This window comes from Patella vulgata, chromosome 3 (assembly GCF_932274485.2).
Source record: "Patella vulgata chromosome 3, xgPatVulg1.2, whole genome shotgun sequence".
Taxonomy (NCBI): Eukaryota; Metazoa; Mollusca; class Gastropoda; family Patellidae; genus Patella; species Patella vulgata.
Genome location: NC_065881.2, coordinates 27,762,334 through 27,783,049, shown reverse-complemented (window position 1 = coordinate 27,783,049; position 20,716 = coordinate 27,762,334). Strand labels below are relative to the sequence as shown.

Below are 20,716 nucleotides of genomic sequence, written 5' to 3'. Positions count from 1 at the left end.
TTTACTAACCTTTATCGACCAATTCTTGCTCAAGTAAAACTAACAATGCCGCTTGACTGGTTTTTCGTACCTATTATAATAAATAAACTAGAGTTAGTAAACAATATAAAAGCGAGGGTCCGTAATCAAACATACAGTAGCAACAGCGAAGTCATCCTAGGAGTGTACAAGGAATGTAGCAATATTTTATTTTTTTTTGTCGGTTGCTATGAAAGAATTTACCATAAACTAAGGATAGGATGCCTGGCAACAAAACATACACCCACAGCAGCTAATTCGTCCGCGCAGTCAACAAGAGTCATCACATATTTTTACTATTGTCGGTAATGAAACATTTATAATACACTAAAATCTGATTAACAACTCATTAAGTAATTATCAAACCAGCGGCTGCCAGGCAGGATACGCCCATATTTTTGCAAGAGAAGGATTGAGAACAAGCTAAACCAAGATATTTTGCCAGGCAGCGAAACATACGCCCACAGCAGCTATATCGTCCGGGCAGTCAGCAAGAGTTGTCACATATTTTTACATTTTTCAGTAATAAAACAATTATAATACATTAAAATCTGATTAAGAGTAAATACTCATTAAGTAATTATCAGAAAATCATTAGATTTTGTTTGGTTTTTATAAAGTTCTGCCCCGTGCTAACTTTTAGTATACAAAACTTTTAACATCATGGATTTAGCTGTTCAAGTCATAAAGATTCTTTGAAAATCAATATACTTGTTCGTCTCAAGATCTTAAACACTGTTTACAAATTTAAAGTCAATCAGATATTAACTTTAGCCTCTAGAGCGTCCACAAGAATTTACAAAGTGATCAAGGGCCATAACTCTGGCAACAATTATCGAAATTGCTGAAATCAAGGGCCATAACTCTGGCAGTAATTATCGAAAATCGTTGAAAATCAATAGGCTTTTTTGTCTCACGACCTTAAACACTGTATAAATTTAAAGTTAATCGAATATTAACTTTGACTGCTGAAAATCAAAAGGCTTCTTCGTCTCATGACCCTAAACACTGTGTATAAATTTAAAGTCAATCAGACATTGACTTTAGCCTATAGAGCGTTCATATTAGGGGCAATAATTAAGGAAATTACAATCCGATATGCGTTAATATTGAAAGGAACCAAGATCTTTGGGTTATAAACTTATATTTCAAGTTTAATCAAAATCAGAAGAAAATTGTGACCTCTAGAGGGTCCACAACATTCATATTCCTTATTTTTAACGCTATTTTAGTACGATCGGCGGCCATTTTGTCTGTGAGATTTGGTTAGATTTTTAAAAAATTTGAAATTAACCATCCTTAGGGTGTAATGGTGATATATTCAAAGATTTTTTTAAATCGGATAAAAATTATAACCTCTATAGAGTCCACAAGATAAAAACGTGATTTTCTGTACAATCAGGGGTCATAATTCAGGAATTTACGGTCCAATGAGTGCGAATATCGAAAGGAACCAAGATCTTTGGGTTATAAACTTACAGTTTAAGTTTCATCAAAATCAGAAGAAAATTGTGACCTCTAGAGGATCCACAACCATGATATATTTTAACGCAATTTGAGTACAAGAGGCGGCCATTTTGTCTGTCAGTTTTGGTCCGATTATGAAATTCGAACTCACCATCCTTTAGGGTGTAACGGTGATATATTCAAACGTTTTTTTCTTTTTAAATCGCATAAAAATTATGACCACTATAGGGTCCACAAGCTAAAAACGCGATTTTTCATACAATCAGTGGCCATAATTCAGGAAGTTAAGATCTGATATGTGTGAATATCAAAAAGAACCGAGATCTTTGGGATTGGGTTATAAAATTACATTTCATGTTTCATCAAAATCAGAAAAAGATAGGTTGCCAGGCAACGAAACATACTCCCCCCCCCCCCAGCAGCTATATCGTCCGGGCAGTCAACAAGAGTTGTCACATTTTACTTTTTTCGGTAATGAAACATTTATAATACATTAAAATCTGATTGAGAGTAACAACACATTAAGTAATTATCTTCGTCTCATGACCTTAAACACTGTGTATAAATTTAAGGACAATCGGATATTAACTTTGACCTCTAGAGCGTCGACAAGATTTTTTGAAGTGATCAAGGGCCATAACACTGACGGTAATTATCGAAAATCGTTGAAAATCAATAGGCTTCTTCGTCTCATGACCTTAAACACTGTGTATAAATTTAAAGTCAATCGGATATTAACTTTGACCTCTAGAGCGTCCACAAGATTTTTTGAAGTGATCAAGGGCCATAACTCTGGCAGTAATTATCGGAATTTGCTGAAAATCAATAGGCTTCTTCGTCCCATGGCCTTAAACACTGTATATAAATTTAAAGTCACTCGGGGCGACGACAATATATGACCACATTTAAATGTGAGAGTATAAAAATAAAAAAAAATAAAAAATATATATATGTCTTCTCCCAAGAGCTGGAAAGGAGTTCCCTTTTGAAGAACATTCTGCAGCAGCTAATTGTCTATTTTGGACATTATTAAGACATAAATAAAATATGAAGGAATTAAGATCTTGAAGAGAAATTTTGTTTACAAGTAAATATGTTTGTGAATTTTTAAAATTACTTATCTTTACTCTTGTATATTACTTAATATTTGGTTGTTATAGCAATCAAAACGAAAACACCCCAAAAAAGGCAATGTTAGTCCATTTTCAATGGTGTTTACCCTGACAAACCAATTGATCACCACATTTTAAGTATAGTAGAAAGCATTTTAGCTTATGTATATTTATAGCCCATATGTAATATAAAATATTAAGAATTGTATAATTTTAGTGAATTATTAAGGATTTTGGATGGTTGTCATAGCAACCACATAATTTAAAAAAACGGACAACTGTTGTTTCATTATCATTGTTCTCAGCATTCGTTGCTTACATTATTGTTAGAATTCTGCTTTTACTATTATTTTCTACTCAGAAGATAACATTGACCAATAAAAAATTATTGTCTAAAGACTAAAGAGTAAAAGTAGGTTACTCAGTTACTGATAGGCTATGGTAGGACTAGTCATGTTTATAAAGGCCTAGGCCTAAAAGCTACAATTTAACTCAAAGAATTGTTGTTTTTACATCACTGTTGAATATTTCTATTATTCCTTCAAATCGGTATGTAGCCTATTGAGCAACTTCCTTTTTTTGTATATATTTTAATCAATGTATTGTAAATAAATATCAAATCAAGGCCGAAAGGCCTTACGTTTGTCGGTTCTTTCAACTTGTTTAACTGGCCAACAAATAATATGTGATACTTGAGGTGTTAAATATAGTTTCCAAAAAAAACAAAGAATTAAAATTATAATAATTAGTACGACAACTGTTATATAATGCTAAATTATTTAATAAAACGTTTTGCGAAAATTGGGTATCCGTATCGATACTGAGTGATAGTAATTATTAGTAATATTGTCGACATGACTGACCTAATTGAAATTCATAATCTATGTCGGTTCCATCATCTCAAACGAAATGTTGTAAATCGCCAACGGCAAATCCAGAAATTGGGCCATTTTTCAAACTATTTCAGCTAGCGTTAATTCTTTTGTTAGTCCAACTTTATTTGGGATAGTTCCCTTTTTAAGTGGGTAGAAATCGATGTACTAATGATCAGTAGTACTATACTATCTTCCTCACGGCTGCGGTCGGCACCGAGACCCGTGTGGATATTTTCTGGTTTCATTTCCATTCGTGTGCACAGAAATGGTTTAAAATAGGGCTTGAATAATTCAGTGAACAGCGAATTTATGATTTCAGTGCATTGAAACATTCGTCAATGTTAAGGAATTTTTCAATTCTTGAAAAATGTTTGGTGTTAAAAGTAGAGACGTGTGGTCGCTGGGATGAAATTTCCCTTCGATTTTTTTTATATCCTGTCCATGGATGTCATTAGAAGCCGGCAACTGGCAAATTTCGCCGTTTACATTAGGTCAATTTCCGGCTACTTTTCAGCTAAAAAAGACCAGCAATTTAATTTTAATAAAAATAATTTGGCATTATATTAATTGAAACTAATTTAATTCCTAAACGCAAAGCACACAGACCTATCAACTAACCAGTTTTTTCCGGGATACTCAAAGATTTACGACATTTCTCCCGATCTCCCAAACGGAAGGCTATTTCTCACGGGAAATGTTCATAAGTATGCCAATGCTAGTTTTACTTTCAAAAAGGGAGGTAACCCCCTTACTTCCGTTGTATAAATCGACCTCATGATTCTTATAAGTATATTGTTATCAATAGGTACATGAGCGTACCTAATAAAATAGAGACCTGTACTGACTGTACAAGGTCCGTTCCCTTACTGTCATTTTTCCTCATGGCTAGTAGTAAACGTCTATACGATTTTGACAGTTCTGCCGTGAACAGAAAACGTTTCACGCTACGTGACTTGAGCGTGAAATCGGAAGCCATTGGCATTAAGTGATTGACTGAAATTTAGCTGACTTTTAATCTGCGATTTTAGATTACTAGCGGTTGTATTATAATGCTTTGATATCGATCTCAATATACGAAAATAGTCGGCCTCAAAAGTTATAGAAATAAAAGCGTTATTACTGTTTATGTGGGAGGCACTTGCGGGAAAATAAAACTCTGATGTCACGTTTCCAGGGATTTCAATTCACGCGATTACACCCATAATTAGAAAACGGGATTTATCGGTTTTGCAGACTGAAATTTGCTAATTCCGAATAAATGCAGCCTGCCTTTTATCTGGTATCATGAAGATTAAAAATTTTATATATTTTTCAAATTGTTACGATTTTATAAGTTTTAGCAAAGCCTAAACTAATATTCACAGATTTCAGTTTTAAAATTGGTAGACGTGCAATTCTATATAAGGCTTATCTAATGACTTGACTTGAAAAGCACTCATTTGGATTATTAAAGTTTTTTTGGATAGATTTTTTATGTATATTTTCACAAAATGTTTAAAAAAAAACTTTCTGTCATTTAAAATATTCACCCGAAATGCACCTAACGCCATAAGACACTCCCCACCCTTCGGTTTGCCCGCAGATTCAGGTCTGAGGCTCTAAAAATTTCCTGTTACTTGAAAAATTAGTGACATCCCTGATCCTGTCACATGGTTATAAAAGCGCGTGAAGATGAGTCACTTGATGTAAACACAGTCGGCCCTGCGAAAGGCGTGAATAAAATGGAATTACTATCGTTACTTATTTTCAGGCAAGTCATTTATTCATATAACATAACGATTTCTTCATAAATAAACATTGAGTTGCATTTCGAGCTAAATTTACGGCGAATATGAGTCACAGGAACTTGGAATGGATTTTTCTTCTCGTGTAGAAATGACGTCATAACAAGGCAAAACTATGCGATTTATTTTTGACAAAATTGCCCATTGTATACAATTTTCAAATGCTCGGCGGCGGTTCTTAAAATGCTCCGATTTTGTTGATTTTAATAACATTGAAACGACAATAAAACAAACTTTGGCAAATCGCCTCACAAAAAGATTACGTGAATTGAAGCGTTCAACTTACAAAAAAGGCATGGTATTTCGAAATGCCGACAAAGCATCCCCGACCGATCGAAAGATAGTTCAATTACCAATCAAATGATATTAAAATGAAAAAATAATATTAAAAATAGGAACCGCCGCCGAGCACTTTAAGTGGGGTACCCTCATTTCAAAACGTGACAAAAATTTTAAACGTAACTTCAAAACACGGGAAATTGACGTTTTTCAACTTACGTTTATGAAATTAATAAAATGAACACATATATAAAAATTATACCAAGCAAAAGAACAGGATATCGGCTTCCAAAATATTTAAAAATTATTACAAAATATTAAATAGCCAACGTATGACGTTAAGTTGAAAAAGGGTTACAAATCGGGAAAAAATGACTTTCTTCCAACGCGGGCAATAGAGCTGTGACACCTATTTCTAGTCAATATTATTATTTCTAGTCAATATTATTTTTAGCATACAGAACTGAATTTACAAAAAAAATTTAAAACTTACAAAAGTTGTTTATTAGTTTTAATTTTCAAAATATTAATTATAATATTTTATTTACATTAAAAATATTTACATATGGCAGAGGCACAAAAAAACAAAAAGTTTGTGTTCTTTCGTCCGTGCATATTTTTTTTTATATAGTTACCCTTGTAAACTCGGTTTTTTTCCACTCAAGCGTACACCTTCTTGAAGATGCATTATATAATACAAGGATAGTAAATTAAACTATAAAACATAAGTACTATGTCAAAAAGTGCCCATTGATGTCAAATACTGAAATAGCAATTTTTCGGATCACAGACCACACGTCCGCTGAATGATAATCACTAATTAATCAGTCTACCGGAACTCTATAGTTGGCAATGTTGGCATTATTTATATTTCTGCATTATTAAAATCTATTTCAATCTGAAATGAAATGGGGTTTAACGTCCTACTGTTCTACTATGCTGGGCTAATGAAGACGTGCATACGCCATACAGTGTGCTATGAGGGAAATTTTGCCCGGGTAGCTGAACTATCGCCTAATCTTATATCAAATTCCAACTGCCAAGGGATCTTTTACGTGCATTCCAATGTATACACGGGACCTCGGTTTTTCGTCTCACCCGAAAGACTAGACAGTTGTCCTTGTCAGGCCCTCTGTCCTGCATCACTGACAATGGGTAATAATTCAGGAAGTTACGGTCCGATATGCACGAATATCGAAAGGAACTAAGATCTTTGGGTTATAAACTTACATTTCAAGTTTCAACAAAATCGGATAAAAATTGTGACCTCTATAGGGTTCACAACCTTGATATACCATATTTTTACGCTATTTGAGAACGAACGGTGGCCATTTTGTCTGTCAGTTTTGGGCTGATTTTCACGAAATTCGAACTCAGCCGTCCTTAGGGTGTAACGGTGATCTAATAATATGGTTTTATAAATCAGATAAAAATTGTGACCTCTATAGGGCCCACAAGCTAAAAAAAAGCGATATTTTGTACAATCAGGGGCCACAATTCAGGAACTTACATTCCGATATACGCGAATATCGAAAGGAACCGAGATCTTTGGGTTATAAGCATATATTTCAAGTTTAAACCAAATTGGATAAAAGTTGTGACCTCTACAGTGTTCCCAAGCTAAAAACGCGATTTTTCGTACAATCAGGGGCCATAATCCATGAAGTTACAGTCCGATACATGCCAATATCGAAAGGAACCGAGATCTTAGGGTGATAAACCTATATTTCAAGTTTCATTGAAATCGGATAAAAATTGTGACCTGTAGACGGACGGACTGACTGACAGGGGCGACGTGATTTTTCTTACAAAAAAGGCCCATAATTCAGAAACGGTCCGATATGCGCAAATATCGAAAGGAACTGAGATCTTTGGGTTTTAAACTTACATTTCAAGTTTTATCAAAATAAGAAGAAAATTGTGACCTTTAGAGGTTCCACAACTTTGATATACATACCATATTTTATGCTATTTGAGTACGAGGGGCGGCCATTTTGTCTGTCGGTTTTGGGCCGATTTCCACAAAATTCGAACTCTACCATTCTTAGGGTGTTGGTGATATATTGCAAATCGGATAAAAATTGTGACCTTTATAGGGTCCACAAGCTACAATCAGGGGCCATAATTCAGAAATTACAATCTAATAAGCGCGAATATCGAAAGGAACCGAGACCTTTGGGTTATAAGCATACATTTCAAGTTTCAACAAAATCAGATAATAATTGTGACCTCTACAGTGTTCACAAAACGTGATTTTTCGTCCAATCGGGAGCTTTAATACATGAAGTTACGATCCGATACATACCAATATCGAAGGAACCTAGATCTTGGAGAAATAAACCTATATTTCAAGTTTCGTTGAAGTTGGATAAAAATTGTGACCTGTCGAGTGTCCCCAAAAAAATTGTGCACTGATGGACAAACAGGGGCGACACCATATTACGTCCACATGAAAATGTGGGCGTATAAAGAGACGATTGGCTTTCCGAAAGTAGTTATCCAATAAGCGTATAGTTTAAACTCAGGATTGAAAACATAAAACCTATACGTCACATCAATGGTTTGGTTATAAGGTTGTGAACTCGTGAGAAAATTTGTGTCATAGGGCGCCATTTTGTACGCAAGTTTAAAGGGCTAATCCCGATATTTATTGGAGAATAAAACTGCTTAATTTTGTGTTAAAATCCCTTAAAATACTCTAGCTATTGAGCAACTAACTCAATATTTGTGATAAGTTTTCAAACAACTTAAATCCATCAGTCTTCATATGGAAATGGAGACCGGTGTCCCAAGCTGTATTAATATGCGGTGTCTGGATAAAACCAGACTTTTATCTTTTAAAAATAATGTGTAGGTGAAATTTACCTTTCGTTATCAAGTAGAGCACATGGGTCATTCACTATATAGACCTCTCAAGGAAAGGGAATCGATTATCAGGTCCCCCAACGAAAAAACTGCCCCGAAATCTTAAAAGGGTTACGTGTCCGGATAAGCAGTTTTGATGTTCACGTCCACACGGCTCAATATTTTGAGCTGGAATTTTGAGAGAAGGTAAATACACCATTCCTCTATATTTTGGCGCTTAAATTTCATACGTACACTGACTTTTATTTTTAAGACTCTCTTGAATTCGGGATAGTCCCTTTAATATTTTCATGCTCGTTCATCCAATAATTTCTTCGCTATGGAAAGTGATTCCGATTCAGAATTTGAAGGAATTTTATCAAAGGATATTTACATGTGAATATTAATCTCAGTAATGACAAATGTTCCGGGGAAAAGTGCTTTTTCCTAGATTTGAAACAAAGATATACGTGATATACAGCGTACCAGAAATGGCAGGCACTCTTCGTTGAATTGTAATATTCCAGCGCGGATTCTTAATTTCTTCGCTATGGAAAATGATTCCGAATCAGAATTTGTAGGATTCTATGTTCGGGAAAGTGACCAAGATATGCATTACTACGAAAACACAAGTCATCCCTCTATATAACTGACTGAAGTGACGAGTGATAATAGATACATGGCCGAATTTCTGCTCACTAATAATTCCTTCAACAAAGTAAATCAAGGGCCATAACTCTAGACGTAATTGATGGAAATTGCTGACATTCAATAGGCTTGTTCGTCTTCATTTCACTAATTTAGGTGATAACTGAAATTCAATAGGCTTGTTCGTTTTACTAATTTAAATGATACATATAAATTTCATACAGATCGGATAATAACTTTTGTCGATAAAGCATTTACAAGGTACAACAAAGTGAAACAAGGGCCATAACTCACGGCGTAATTAACGGAAATTGCAGAAATTCAATAGGCTACTTCATTTCACTAATTTAAATGATGCATATCAATTTCAAACAGATCGGATGATAACTTGTCATTAGAGCGTTCACAATATTCAACAAAGTGAAACAAGAGCCATAACTTTAGATGTAATTAACGGAAATTGCTGAAATTCAATAGTCTTCTTTGTTTTACTAATTCAAAAGATGCATATAAATTTCATACAGATCGGTTGATAACTTTCAACAAAGTGAAACAAGGGCCATAACTCTAGAAAAGTGCTGAAATTCAATAGGCTTCTTCATTTCACTAATTTAAATGATGCATATATATTTCATACAGATCGGTTGATAACTTTTGTCGTTAGGTGCAACAAAGTGAAACAAGGGCCATAACTCCAGAAGAAATTAACAGAAAATATTGAAATTAAATAGGCTTCTTCACGTCACTTATACAAACATATATCAATTTCAAAACAATCGGTTGATAAATGTAGTCTGTAGAGTGTTCACAAGAAATTGTGGACGATGGACGGACGGACGGACCGACGGACGGGGGCGACGGCAATATACGACCACATTTCCATATGGGCGTATAAAAACAGAAAAAGTCTGTGCATTACCATGTTTTTATAAGGTATAGAACATGGGTTCCATGTCGGTCGTATATGCCGGTTGGAACCGAAACTGGATCAGACCCGTAGGTCATTTTGCACGCCGGAAAAATAGTATATTTTGTGCTAAATTATAAAATCCCCGGACACGACGAAACTCTGTGTGTGTCGTGATGTAAACTGTCGGGTATAATAAAATGAACAGTGTTCAGTAGCCCACGAATTGAAACCACTGCCAATTAATTATTCTTGTGAATATTGCCCTAATCACAATCAACAGAGGATTAACATCAAACAGATTGAAAGCCTAACATTTAATCAATTTATTTAGGTGTGTGTGTTTTGTTTTATAAGTAGTAATACTACATGATCATTCTTTAACTCAAGTTGTTGTTACAGCATATTTGCCGACTTTCATCGCTCGTGCGGCCATATTTACTGTATCAACATCAAACAAATTAAAAACTTTTCTTTGATGTCTTCAATTGATTACAAGAGTTAGTCATGTCAACGCTGCGAAAAACAAATGAAATGGGGTTTAACGTCCTACTGTTCTGGTCCTAAACTGGGCTAATGAAGACGGGCATACACCATACAGTGTGCTATGAGGGAAATTTTGCCCGGACAGCGGCACTACGGCCTACTCTTATATCAAATTCCAACTGCCAAGGGATCTTTTACGTGCACGCCAATGTGTACACGGGACCTCAGTTTTTCGTCCCATCCGAACGACTAGACAGCTTTCCTTGTCAGCCCCTCCGTCCTGCATCACTGACAAGGGAGAACCACGCCGGAAAATCTGGATGAACTTTCTCGGCCAATGCAGGGATCGAACACCCTACCTCCAGGCTAGCGAGCTAGCGTCTTACCCACTTAGCCACATGATCCCCACGAAAAACAAAGTCAGCCGTAAATTCTCTACTAAGTGGTCACAAATATTTTGGTGGTTAAGATATGATACTCCCACAAAAAAGATGTATTGCCAGGTGTCTTTTTAATCCATTTTTGTCTTTTATATAACAATTGATAGAAGTCACTTTACTTAAGAATGAACTTTTTCGCTGGCCGCCATTTTGAAATATGGGCAAACATCTTGACATGTTCTAGTTGTAAAAATACTAGCACAATATTATTTGAGCTCACAAAATATCAATACGAGTTAATGTATTGATAAGTTTTCTGAATTATGTTAATTATACATTTTTATGACTTTGAATTTTTTACGTGAGCTAATCATTCGGAACTACTTTTCCCCCTCCCCTGTCCTTGACCCAATTAAAGCCAATCAACATTACAATACCATGTTGTTTTTTACTTCTTATTATGTGCAAAAAATAGCACCACTTTCTACTTGAGAAAAATGATCGGTTGGAAAAATTTTGAAGTGGAACCCCTGGTATAGAATGAATATAAACAAGGGAATGTACGGACTATTTCTATTTTTCTCGTGTTCTCTTATCTAATGACATTCAAATACTTTATTGAATTGTCAGGTATCCTCTTACAGTCCCATATAACAATTTTTGGTCTTCGAAGGAATTATTGGTGAGCAGAAATTCAGCCGTGTATTGTTATCACTCATCACATCAGTCAGTTATATTGAGGAATGACTCGTGTTTTCCTTTGACGTTCATCACTTCTGATTCAGGAAACCTACAGGTATTACTCAGCTATCGTATCTCTGTGTTAAAATTATATTTGTAATGTATTTAACCAGCTCTATTACATATGTGATAATGACTGGCACCAATATTGTCCTTTAAGCCTCTAGAGCATCCACAAGATTTTTCAAAGTGATCAAGGGTCATAACTCTGGCATTAATTATTGGAAATTGTTGACAATCAATAGGCTTCTTTGTCACGTGATCTTAAACACTGTGTAGAAATTTAAAGACAATCAGATATTGTATTCTGTGACTGTAGCATTGTGTCCTGTGTAGTAATTATAGTAGTAAGTTACCTGATTATTGCTATCATTGAGATATTTCACCACCATAGGAAGAATAAATGTAGGAACAGCTGATTGGAAACGTGGACTACTTTCTCTACAATAAGCTGTCACATGGGGAACTTGTTCCATCAATTCAGACCTTACTGAAGGTTCTGTAAATATCAAAACATGATTATCTTTGAGATCTGATCTAAAATTAATTTGTTCACAATGCTTTTCACTAAGGAATATACCTAGGGTTTCTCCAACAAAGAAACATCTCAAAGCTGTTATGGTATTCATATAACAACCCATACCTTAATCAGATCAGGCAGCATTCAAACATTTTTAAAATTTTTGTTAGGGTCAAATTGTATCTTTGGTTTGTCATGGCAACTTTTTCCATGTTAATTTTTTCCTTTAGCCATGTAGCCCCTTACCTGTTGTTCAATCCGATCCAGTTTGATGAATCAAATATTGTTTAAACTATTGTTTTCCCTCCCATCCGAATGACTGGGAATTGTCCTTCCAGCCCACTCCCATCCCGTACCACTGACAGGGCGAACCTGCACCGGGGTTGTCTTGTACATATTTGGAAAGCCAATTTCTTATTGTTTTGTTTGATATATTTTTTATGAACCTGGTCATATTAATTTCACTAGCAGGATACCTGGCTTCGCTCGGGGGTCATAACTCCTAAACCGGAAGTGGTAGATTAACGCCATCTGGCCTATGTTACTCCCCAGTTCGAGCTACCCCATACCCCAAATTTCAGACTCGGGGCAAACCTAGTGTAGCCGCCAACCCCGAACAGACCGGCTTCGCTCGGGGGTCATAACGCCGAAACCGGAAGTGGTAGACTAACGCCACCTGGCCTATACTACTCCCCGGTCCGAGCTACCTCTATACCCTAAATTTCAGCCTTGGGGCAGACCTAGTGTAGCCGCCAACTCCGAACAGACAGACTTCGCTCGGGGGTCATAACACCGAAACCGGAAGTGGTAGACTAACGCCACCTGGCCTATGTTACTCCCCGGTCCGAGCTACCCCTATACCCCAAATTTCAGACTCGGGGCAGATGTAGCCGCCAACCCCGAATAGACAGACTTCTCTCGGGGGTCATAACTCTGAAACCGGAAGTGGTAGACTAACGCCACCTGGCCTATGCTACTTCCCGGTCCGAGCTACCCCTATACCCCAAATTTCAGACTCCGGGCAGACCTAGTGTAGCCGCCAACCCCGAACAGACCGGCTTCGCTCGGGAGTCATAACTCCGAAACCGGAAGTGGTCGACTAACGCCACCTGGCCTATGTTACTCCCCGGTCCGAGCTAACCCTATACCCCAAATTTCAGACTCAGGGCAGACCTAGTGTAGCCGCCAACCCCGAACAGACAGAGACAAACGACAGTCACAAATATATAGATAAACATAAGTTGAAAACGTCAATTTTGCGTGTTTTGACGTTACGATAAAAAAATTTGTCACCTTTTGAAACGGGGATACCCCATTTCAAGTGCTCGGCAGCAGTTATTATTAATATATTTTTTTTCATTTTGATACCATTAGAAAGATAATTAAACTACCTTTCAATCGGTCGGGTGTGGAATGTTGGCATTTAAAAATACAATGTATATTTTTTAAGTTGAAAAAACAATTCACGCTCACTTTTTATAAGGCAATTTGTCAAGATTCCACACCGACCGATCGAAAGTTCGTTTTATTGCTGTTCCGATGCTATTAAAATCAATAAAATCGGAGCAAATTAAGTGCTGCCACAGAGCACTTGAAAACGGTATACAACGTGACATTTTTTTGTGGACGAATAAATCTCTTAGTTTTCGGGTTATATCGTCATAAGACACGGCGAAGAAAATCTGTATTTCAAGTTCCCAAGACCCATATTCGCGGTAAATTACGTCGAAATGCAACTGAATGTTCATTTATGAAGTAAGCGTTATGTTATATGAATAAAGAATTTGCCTAAAAATATTTAATTCTATTTATTTCCACGTATTTTACAAGGGCGACTGTGTTGACATCACGTGCCTCATAATCCCGCGCTATTCACAGCAAAAGGAAATTTTCTCCCAGCTACAACACGTCTTTACATTTAACACCAAATGTTTTTCAACAATATAAAAATATTCTGTAACATTGACGAGTATTTCAGTGTTCTGGAATAAAAAATTTGCTGTTCAGTGAATTATTCATGCCTAATTTAAAGCATTTACTCCGCACACGAATGGAATTGCAATGAAATGGGGTTTAACGTCCTACTGTTCTGCTCCTATACTGGGCTAATGAAGACGGGCATACGCCATACAGTGTGCTATGAGGGAAATTTTGCCCGGGCAGAGGCACTATCGCCTACTCTTATATCGAATTCCAACTGCCAAGATATCTTTTACGTGCATTCCAATGTTTACACGGGACCTCGGTTTTTTGTTTCATCCGAAGGACTAGACAGCTGTCCTTGTCAGGCCCTCCATCCTGCTTCACTGACAAGGGGAGACCACGTCGGATAATTGGGATGAACTTTCTTGGCCAATGCAGGGATCGAATACCCGACCTCCAGGCTAGTGAGCCAGCGCCTTACCCACCTAGCCATCGTGGCTCCCGAATGGAATTGAAACCAGAAAATATCCACATGGGTCTCGGAGAGCCATTATTACATTCCGCAGCTGTGAGGGAAGATAACTTAAAATACGGATACTATATACGATTTCTATCCACTTAAAAAGGAATTGTACCCAAAATAAGCTGGAACAACAAAAGAATCAACGCTAGATAAGAATAATATAAAAGATAGGTTGCCAGGCAGCTATATCGTCCGGGCACTCAAAAAGAGTTGTCGCATATTTTTACTTTTTTCGGTAATGAAACATTTATAATAATACATTAAAATCTGATTAAGAGTAACAACTCATTAAGTAATTATCAGAAAACAATTAGAATTTGTTTGGTTTTTATAAAGTTCGGGCCCAGACTAACGTTTAGTATTCGAAACTTAACATCATGGATTTAGCTGTTCAAGTCATAAAGATTCATTGAAAATCAATATACTTGTTCGTCTCAAGACCTTAAACTCTGTATCAATCTGAAGTCAATCGGATGATACGCTACAGTGCTGGAGTTTAGGACTATAATCGCCGAACACCGCGGAAAAACACTCTATTTCACGGTGGAATCTTGGAGAATCGCTAGCGAAACGGCAGCTAGCCAAATCACCGCGAAATAGGGTGTTTCGCGGTGAAACACAGTGAACCGCTTGAGTGCCGATATCATCCCGATGTAAGCATGTTGACGAAAAATGTAATTTATTTAAGTTGAATACAAGATATGTTAACCGTTGGCGAGGCAGCTACGGTCGTATTTCTAACACACTATACATGTAATGTATAACGTGGTGCCACAATGTACGTGTATGCAAACAATGAATAACTTACAATTTTTTAAACGTATCATTTCATCTTATTGGCTGCTTTCAAATCCAAACTTTAAATTATATTCGATGAGATTTTACACATAACTTCATTACTCGTAGCTTCAGTTAATCTAAATCAACCATTCATAAATCACAGTGCCATACATGTAAATCACTCCGCAATGCGGTTAACCGTACTTCACGTGGTCAGAAACGCGCGAAAACATGAAATGTTGGGTTCGACACGGGGACTATATATTCTTACGCTGTGTTACTTGGCGAAAAGTATTTAGCAAATCTTGACTGTCACCGGTATATGATAATAATGTATTATGACGTATTAAAATAATATGGGTGGGAGGGGGTACACTGCGAAAGTCACAAAAGTGACAAATAGAACTTGCAACGGGAGTCGAAAGCGCTTTCAAATCAGACATAAGAAGCTCGTACTTACCGCAAAAATGAAATGAACGCGACACAAGTCCCCGATGTCAGAGAATATTAGTAAAGTATAACCGCTATCAAATCCACACAAAAATTCAAGACACTCATTTTATTTTAGAAAAGAATAGGCTTCTTCGTCTCATGACCTTAAACACTGTGTATAAATTTAAAGTCAATCGGATATTAACTTTGACCTCTAGAGCGTCCACAAGATTTTTTGAAGTGATCAAAGGCCATAACTCTGGCAGTAATTATCGAAAATTGCTGAAAATGAATAGGCTTCTTCGTCTAATGACCTTAAACATTGTATAAATCTAAAGTCAATCGGATATTAACTTTAGCCTATAGAGCCTCCACAAGCAATTGTGGACGCCGGACGGCCGGACGAGGGCGACAACAATATACGACCACATTTCAATGTGGGCGTATAAAAATGGCTCAGATTCTGGATTTTTCGTTTGAGGTTGAGATGCTGGAACCGATATATAAGAATTAGGTCAGTCATGTAGACGATACGTAACCCAATTGTCGCAAAACATTTTATTAAATAATTTAGCATACTAATTGTCATACTAATTACAATTTTAATTCTTTGTTTTATTTTGGGAAATATATTTAACACCTAATTATAGGGACTCTTTACTTATTGGCCAGTCAAACAAATTGAAATTACCGACAAACGTAAGGCCTTTAGTTAGGCCTTGTTGATTTGATATTCACATTAATAATAATATGATAATAATAATAACTAGAATTGCGATGCAGTAATGACGGGTTTCACCGGTGCCACGTTACCCTAAACATATGTCACTTCCGGTACAATTGAAGCCATTAATAGGGTGGCCCACCATAAATAAATATCTCCAAATATCTCGACAATTACGCCACAATATTTATACATATGCCAAGCCTCAAATCAGTTTCACACAATTATAGTCACTAAATAAACGATCATGTTGTACTTAATAAGCTACGACCATTAATCATCTATATATAATAGACTGAAAACTGGTTCCAAGTGTCGTCCATAACATCCAGACACTTTTGAGTAAAAGATAGGTTACGTGCCCTTGTTTTGAAATTAGTCTCGCTTAACCAGTCTATCGACCATTCTACGTCTGATTGACAGGTCGGGATAATCAAGACTACTTTTTTACGAAACATAACAGAAAGCTAGAACAAGAAATTGAATTTAGAAATAAGCATGTTAGCTAGCTCAATAATTGTTTTAAGAAGCTTGTAAAAGTAAAATGAAACTACTGCTAGTATGTTCCTGTCTAACCCGAGTGTTTCAGAGATATTATTTGTACTAAATCAAAAGATGCCGCTCTTAACAGTACAGTTAATGATAAAGCGATTTAAAAAATGAAACGAACGCAATTTCTAAATCTGCTGTAATAACCAAGAAGCTTAATTTTACTGCTATTCAAAATCGTCAACAATAAATTTTTTACGGCTGTAATAGTTGATAGATTTGTAGAGAATTGCACGTGCCATGGCTATTTATAGTATCATACTGTCAGAAAGTTGGTCTCGACACGGCGAATGTGCACGCTTCAGTGGTAGTCTCAAACTATCTGCGGTGGACTGTATTTCTGTAGAGTACATGGGGCACCCTACCATTAAACAGGTTTCCACATAAGCATTGCACACATAAAATAAAATGGACGCCGAATCAACCAAATCCAGCAATATCAATTCATTTTATACATTTGTTACATGTAAGCGTACAGTACTTCCGGTGATAATGAAAATGTTGAATTAGTTTTATGAAATCAGAAATGGCAAAAGTTTATGTAAATCAAATAATAATTGCCACTTTTATAGACCAAAAACCTTGAAAAGTGACTTGTAGAAAACCGTCTATTTCTCTGCAACCGTACAAGTTAGAAACCATTTTCTGGTATCTGTATTATCATATGGGTTCAATCTATTTGTTGATTGGAATCAAATATCATAATTTTAAAAACATTACAAATCAGACTCATTTGAATAAAATATCTGTTTTGAAGGCTAAAAATACAGTTTTTGCCAAAATGACGTTTCTTACGGTGATAATGAAAATCTGGAATTACTATGAAATTGTAAATGGCATTAGGTATCACACAGTGAAAATTTTATGAAAATCGAATAATAATTGACACTTTTATGGACCAAAAGCCTTGAAAAGTGACCTGTTGAAAATCGCCTATTTCTCCGCAACTGAACAAGTTAGAAACAATTTTGTGAAATCTATATGACCCTATGAATTTTATTAATTTTGTGAATGTAAACCAAAAGGTAAAATTATTAATACATATTAAATAATTCTTGGTTGAAAAAAATATTGATTTTAAAAGTTAACCAGCGGCTGCCAGGCAGGATACGCCCACATTCGAGAGACGGAAAGAGAACAAGCTAAAAAGAAAGTGATTTTTCCTACAATCAAGGGCCATAATTCAGGAAATTAGAATTCGATATGAGCAAATATCGAAAGGAACCGAAATCTTTGTGTTATAAACTTACATTTCAAGTTTCAACAAAATCGGATAAAAATTGTGACCTCCATAGGATCCACAACCTTGATATACCATATTTTTACGCTATTTGAGAACGAAGGGCGGCCATTTTGTCTGTCAGTTTTGGGTCGATTTTCACGAAATTCGAACTCAGTCATCCTTATGGTGTAACGGTGATATAATAATAGGTTTTTTTTAAAAATCAGATAAAAATTATGACCTCTATAGGGTCCACAAGCTAAAAACTTGATTTTTCGTACAATCAGGGTCCATAATTCAGGAAGTTACGATCCGATATGCGCGAATATCAAAAGGAACCGAGATCTTTGGGTTATAAGCATATATTGAGGCTTTTAAATTTGAATTCACACCCTAGACCACCGTTAGGACTCTTAAGTAACAGAAGTTTAAGAAAGGAAATAAGAGAAGTTTTCGGGATGAAAGCATCTGAATAGCCCCCAAAAATGAAAATACTAGATTTTCAGCGTCCCATTATATATTGCCTAACCAGCGAATTTTTACCATTTAGATGTCATACAATCGTCCATTGTTCGGGCTATCCAATGACACTTTAGTTTTGATTCGGTGAATGTCACTTCCGGTACCAATAAAACCATTAAACAGGTTTCCACATAAGCATTGCACACAAATAAAATGGCGGCCGAATCAACCAAATTCCAGCAATATCAATTCATTTTATACATTTGTTACATGTAAGTGTAGAGTACTTCCGGTGATAATGAAAATCTTCAATTAGTTTTATGAAATCAGAAAAGGCATAAGGCATCACATGGTGAAAATTTTAGTTTTTGGTAAAATTAAGCCACTTCCGGTGCCAACAGATAACTTTATCGGTAACAATAAAAATGACAATTGAGACAACAGAGTATATGAACTTTGTTTTATACAAATTCGAGCAATAAATAATTAATCAAGGACTGAAAAACTGAATTAGCCAATGGCGGCCAAGGAAAATTACCGAGACAAAAAAATTTCACATTTTTGCCCAAGTCAGATGACTCGTTAATTTTGTGTAAAACACGACTAAAAAATATTCATCAATAAAAAAGTTTTTGTAAAAATTTAAATTTTCAAATTTCAAACGACAAAAGCCATAGATGAATGTTCGAAATTGAAAAATGTGAGATAGCCATTGTCTCGGAAAAGATTCAGGGTTTCCAAAAATGTGATTGTTTTAAAAAAGGTAAAGAATTGGCGAAACCACGGCTGCTTTTTGATTTACTGCTACCGTTCAAAATTCGGCCACTTCCGGTCTGCACAGAAGTTTCAAAAGTACTTTATCAAGTAACCACCACATGGTTTCCAAACAGAAAATTTAACCCCAGATCGATATCTTTTTTCCATCGTGGAGAAATAATAATAATAATAATAATAATTTTAGTAATCTCAATAGGCTTTCAGACGAAAGTCTGAAAGCCTAATAATAATAATTTTAACAAAAACAATAGTGTTTCACACAAGCTACGCAGTGTGAAACCCTAATAATATTTTTATTTCGAAAGGGTGAACAAGAAGAGTCATACAGATTTGAATGAATAATGAAAATTCGAAAGTGAAGTAAAAACAAAACAATTCTTTCAGTGAAAATCATAGCATTATCTTTGACCACATAATGTAGCTTTCAGTTATAGGCCTTCAGACTACCATAGCTATCGATAGCCTACTTTTACTTTAAAGAATTATGCACAACAAAAATAACTTTTCATTGGTCAATTTTGTTATCTTTTGAGTAGAAAATAATATGTAAAAGTAGAATTCTTCTTGTAACATGTAGGACTACATGAAAGCAACGAATGCTGAGAACAATAATGACAGTGAAACAGTTACATTATTTTTAAAAACTACGTTATGTAGTTAATATTTCCCTAAAATTACACAATTCATAATATTTTATATTACATGAGTTATAAGTATCTGCTAAAAATGCTTACTGATTACTGTTATCGTACTTAAAATGTGATCATTTGCAATTTAGTATGGTAAACACCATTGAAAATGGTATAAACATTGCATTTTTGTTTGTTTTTCGTTTTGGTTACTATTAAGTAATATACAAGAGTAAAGACTTGTGATTTTAAAAATTCACACTCACATTTAATTGTAAACCAAATTTCAAGTCAATATCTCAATTCCTTCATATTTTATTTATGTCGTAATAACGCCATAACGACAAAAATGGGCAATTTGCTAATGAGGAATGTTTTCCAAAAATGAACCCCTTTCCTGCTCTTGAGAGAAGACATAAAAATATTTTGATTTTATTTATTTTTTAAAATCTTGCCTGATAGCTTCTGATTTTAAGATAATACAAGTATCAATATTGATGTCATAAATATTGGAAAATAATGCTTTTTGGTAAAAAATAACTGTGGTTGTTATGGTAACAATCCAAACTCCTTCATATATTTCTCAAACTTACACAATCCATATAATTTGATATTGCATGAGTTTCAAATATTT

The 20,716-nt window shown here is 35.5% G+C and overlaps 1 protein-coding gene across 10 annotated transcripts in view; it reads right to left on the bottom strand.

Moving 5' to 3' along the window:
- Positions 1–20,716, bottom strand: part of LOC126816919 (serine/threonine-protein phosphatase 4 regulatory subunit 1-like) — a 383,736-nt gene that overhangs the window by 305,329 nt on the left and 57,691 nt on the right. For all 10 annotated transcript variants that reach the window (XM_056099411.1, XM_056099412.1, XM_056099416.1 and 7 more), the window contains exons 5-6: positions 11,898–12,040; positions 10–70 (exon numbers count right to left, since the gene is read on the bottom strand). In XM_056099411.1, coding sequence (XP_055955386.1) covers positions 10–70; positions 11,898–12,040 — 204 coding nt within the window. The remainder of the gene's footprint in view (positions 1–9; positions 71–11,897; positions 12,041–20,716) is intronic.